This window comes from Chlorocebus sabaeus, chromosome 29, assembly GCF_047675955.1.
Source record: "Chlorocebus sabaeus isolate Y175 chromosome 29, mChlSab1.0.hap1, whole genome shotgun sequence".
Taxonomy (NCBI): domain Eukaryota; kingdom Metazoa; phylum Chordata; class Mammalia; order Primates; family Cercopithecidae; genus Chlorocebus; species Chlorocebus sabaeus.
Genome location: NC_132932.1, coordinates 2,098,100 through 2,102,999, shown reverse-complemented (window position 1 = coordinate 2,102,999; position 4,900 = coordinate 2,098,100). Strand labels below are relative to the sequence as shown.

The following is a 4,900-nucleotide window of genomic DNA, read 5'->3' as shown; positions in this document are numbered from 1 at the left end:
CCAAACGTTCAGAGGCTTAATGAACAAAGTTTGTCTTTCTTGTGAAAATCTGGAGCAGATATGCCAGGTCAGCAGATGACTCTGTCTTACATGATCTTTGAGGAACTGAGGTTATTCTTATTTGGGGACTCTGCTATTTCTCAGACTTACCATCATATGCAGGTTTCAGTTAGCAAGGAGATGAAAGAGTGGGTATGGAGCAGGCATGACCACTCGCTTAAGAATCCTGGACAAGATATAATAGAATTACTGACTCCTAGGATTACGGGCAGCTTTGGGCAGCCTGTCCTTCCACGGTGAGACAATTTCAGAAGTATCTACTGTCATCCATAAAACATGTGGACACGAATTTTCAGCTATTCTGCGCCAGCTCACAAGATGGCGGTGTTCTATTTTGAATGACTCCCTTGGGTGATTGAGTGGGAGGGATTTGAATTTAAATAGAACCAAATGACACGTTTTTTAATGGTTGGCTCAATCACCAAATTGCTATTTCCCTTTCTCTGAGTGTGTGTCTGTGTCTATGTGTGCGTATGTGTGTGTGCATGCGCACGCACACAGGCAGACGCCAGGAGTAGAGTGTGATGGTTCAAAAAGAAAAGGAAATGCTTAAGGTAGTGAATCACATTTTGCCCAGGAAAACACACTTGATAATTGAAGGATGATGAAGCGTTCACAGGCTTTACTAGCGATCTTTTGGCTTCTACTGAGCTGTAAGTAGGGTTACTACAAAGGGTCAGGGGCAACCAGGAAACCTGAGGATTGATCCTCAGAAGACTAAGAGGGTAAAGTAGACTTCATTCTGACTTATTGTCTGGGAGCCCTATGGTTCTAACGGTGAATAATAATCACATTTTTCCACACAGGGGTGAGCAGTGAAGACAAGGTGGTACAAAACCCTCTATCTCTGGTTGTCCATGAGGGAGACACTGTAACTCTCAACTGCAGTTATGAAGTGGTTAACTTTCGAAGCCTACTATGGTACAAGCAGGAAAAGAAAGCTCCCACGTTTCTATTTATGCTAACTTCAAGTGGAATTGAAAAGAAGTCAGGAAGACTAAGTAGCATATTAGACAAGAAAGAACTTTTCAGCATCCTGAACATCACAGCCACCCAGACCAGAGACTCGGCTGTCTACCTCTGTGCTGTGGAGGCACAGTGCTCCCTAGTCACCTGCAGCCTGTACTCAAATTCTACAGCTGAAGCTCTGCAACTGTAAGATGGGGAACTTGCTATATTGAGCAAGTCCTCAAAAATAAACTATAAGGAAAAGCAGTTATTGGTCAAGATCCTTGTGCCCATGTTGACAATTACTTTTGCAGTTTACTGAATCCTAACTCAGAGTCATATCATTGCATTCACTCCCTTCTCTGTGAGTTTTCTATGGGATTCAGCATAGCTAATATTTCTAGAGGGTCGCTCAGGATACTAACTCCATTGCCACACCGTTATGGCCTGTGATAGAAAGCAAACTCTTTTACCAGGATTGTACAGGCAACTGATATGTGCACTACACATTAGGGAATCTGCCTAACAGCTATGGATGGTTTAGCTTCCTTCCCAGAACAGATACATTTGTGGTAAAGTTCTGCCTATAACATTTTTTACTGGACCTACTGGCAAAGAACAAAGGGTAAGAGCAAGCAGGTATCATTACCTGATTAAAACAAAAGGTTTTCATTCTCAATTGCATTATTCTTACTTACTATCTTCATTTTAGGATTGTTGCCTATTCTGGGTACTTCATTAAAGTGGTGATAGAATTTTCTCAAGATATTACACATTAATTTGTATACTTAGAAACTTAAGCAGCCTACCAAAAGAAACGAGTTGGCTGAAGTAAGTTATGTGAAGCTAACATAAACTTAGCCTACTTATGTTGCGATACACTCTTTCAATGAATTATGTAATCATATATATGGTATTTACAAAGAGCTTGCAATGGAAGCTACTGTGTATTGAAAGCAAGTATTATGTGCCTTGTATTTTGCAAATATCACCTCATTGAATTCTCAAAATAACTCTGATGGATCATCAATATTACTTTCTGTTAACATATTAGGAAATGCAGACTCAGAAAGATTAAGTCCCCTTCCCCACCCCCTACCCCAGACAAATAGCTATAACAGAATCTGAAATCAGGTCTACCTGACTCCAAACTATACTTTCTCTATTACATGCCCCCAGTGTTAAACGCCATCGAGGAAAAATTTTACCCACAGCGTGACCACAATTACGTACAAAAAAATGTACACGCAATACTGAAATAGCATGTTTAACATGTAAATAAAATAGCATTTACAATAACATGCGAATAAAATAACTCCAAATGTTTGAAACAGTATTAATTATCTGCGAATACTGGACTTAATACTGTTCATTGTTTTGCTCCTTTATAATATTCTTTATTTTTCAAATTATCTACTATGAACTCAATACTATTATTATTTCAGAAAGAAAAATATACATTTTAAAATACCAAAATCCAAGTAGGCTGAGCTGTGTTATATGATTATTATTTGCCACTCACAGCAGCTTAATTACAATGAGGAGTAGACATGACTATACATAGCCAAATGATACAGCATTAAAACAAGATTTTTGATTGCTAGCCCTTCAAATCATTGTAGACTAATGCTCTCTTCAATTGGGAATGTTTTAAAGTTACAAGAAGACCTATTTCTTCTGACAATTTATTTGAGTGATTGTCCTATGAGTAAAAAGCTTTATTATCCCATCTCTGTATAGGAGAGTACAGTAAAGGCCACCTGTACTTGTGAGTTCGTTAGACAATTCATGGCAAATTGAGCATGGTTTAGGTTTCACTGTCTGGGAAATGGGGAGATAGCCTGAGAAAAGGGCAGGTAAACATTCAAAGAGGAGGGGAAGAAATGGTATAAAAATTAATAGAATGTATCTTGTCATTTTTAACCTGCACAGACTTCTGTCCATTTTTCTTTCTCCTCCTTTCTATCTACATCAAAACCCAGAAATCACATAGTGGATATAAGAGGAAAATCTGACAGTCATTTATTTAAGACTAAAAAATAGAGTGGGAAACCCTATGTAAGATACCCGGTGTGTCTGGCTGTGCGGTATGAAGAGTTTATGATTTAGAAGCCATAGACTTAGCTGTCTTTGAGGGGAATGTGCAGATGGAAGGAGGGAATGTTTCTTTTTTCACTCTTTATTGTTTCCTGTCCTAATGACAACCAAACAATTTACATCTCAAAAGATCAACCTCTCACCAAAATAACATGTATTCTAACTCTAATTCTAAGACTAAATATCCATTTGTTATAAAAGAAAAAACAAATTTAAAAAAAAAATCTATAACCTCAACCTACAGATATTACCACTATTAACTATTTAGCATTTTGCTTTCCATTTCACCTGTATCAATGAACATGAAAAAATAAGTCTGTAGAAATGTGGGGAATTCAACTTATTTCAAACAAAGAGTGTTTCTCAAAGTCACTGCAAAAATAGGTGTTTCTGTTCCTTAAAAAAAGATATTCATGGCTGAGATCCTCCCACTTTTGACCTGTGAGTTGTGATGAAAAGCTTCCAGAAAACTCATCTCAGTGACTTAATTATGAAATGCTACCAGTTTGAAGCAGTCACTGAATAACATAAGGTCATAGATCAGGAATCCAGAAGAAACAATGAATAGCAACTTTATCTTCACCTCACTTCTAGCACTGGCTCTCCAAGGTAACAGCCCTATCCTGTACCCAGAGTGGCCCTTCTGGAGATGGCTGGTTTGACCTATGAATGATGAATATTTTACATTGCAGGGTCTGGGAGAGCAGACTGGATCGAGCCCCGGGAGACAGAAGTATCTGGAACAGAAGGGAAGACTGTGAACCTACTTTGTAACTATGGTACATCATCGGGGAGCTATCTTGATCTCTACTGGTTTCGACAGTATCCAAGCCAGGCACCAGAATATATTCTCTACAGAGGGTGGGGATATTCTGGAAAAGGAGATGCCAATTTTGCCATAGGAAAGTTTTATTCAAAGAGTACAGCAAAAACAACAAATTTGTACACCAGAAATCTGGTTCCTGCAGACACTGCCTTATATTACTGTGTGCTGAGACACACGAAAAGAACTCTTCCTAGGGGTGTCATACAAAAACACGAGTGCACAGGAGGAAGGAGAGCATTCGTTGTAACCACACTGATTTTTTTTTTTTCCTTGCAAAAACATCACTGTAAGTGGAAGACACTGGATCAGGAGAATTCTGTTTTAATAATAGCTATATGTAGGAATTTGTAGGAAAATAGCTTGAGCTTTCAGAGTTTCCATTTCCTGAAATTAAATAACAATTCTAATTTGTAAAATTTTATGAGACGTGGCTTTAACAGTTGGATTAAGTATCTAGCATGTCCCACATGCTCAGCAAATTGTAGCTTATCTTTTCTTGCTGTCTCTCTCTTTTTCTCTAACTACTTTGACCTCAAAGGACCCTTCTCTCACTATCTGAGAATCTTCTATATACTCCTACTGGTAAAATAATAATAATAATAATAACAATAACCCTAAAAACATACATGCAAGACCTAGATAGAGAAAGCTTCTTTGCCCAGGGATCACTGGTCATTGTGCCAGGCTTTTAAAAGTGCATGCTCAGCAAATCCATCAATTAGAGGACAAAAGGATCCCGAGACACTAGCTCCTGAGTTCATAGACCAGGGCAGTTGTACATTTATTGTGATCTCAGCAAGAACAGGAGAGAGTTCCTCACAAGACTAAAGAGAAGAGAAAGACATTTAGCATTAGGTAGGTGGTGGGAGGGAAGACAGATAAATTCTTGGAAAGACTACAGCCATGCTCTGGTGTCAGATCTGACCTCCCTAGATGGAGACGAGAGGTCAAGTGAGGCAGTGGGTCCTC

General features: G+C 38.6%; 1 gene segment (V, D, J or C); it reads left to right on the top strand.

Moving 5' to 3' along the window:
• Nucleotides 1–556: 556 nt before the first annotated feature.
• On the top strand, nucleotides 557–1,437 carry LOC103231406 (T cell receptor alpha variable 36/delta variable 7-like). The segment is given in 2 exon segments: nucleotides 557–713; nucleotides 867–1,437. Coding segments are annotated over 2 exon segments (405 nt in total).
• The last annotated feature ends 3,463 nt before the right edge of the window (nucleotides 1,438–4,900 follow it).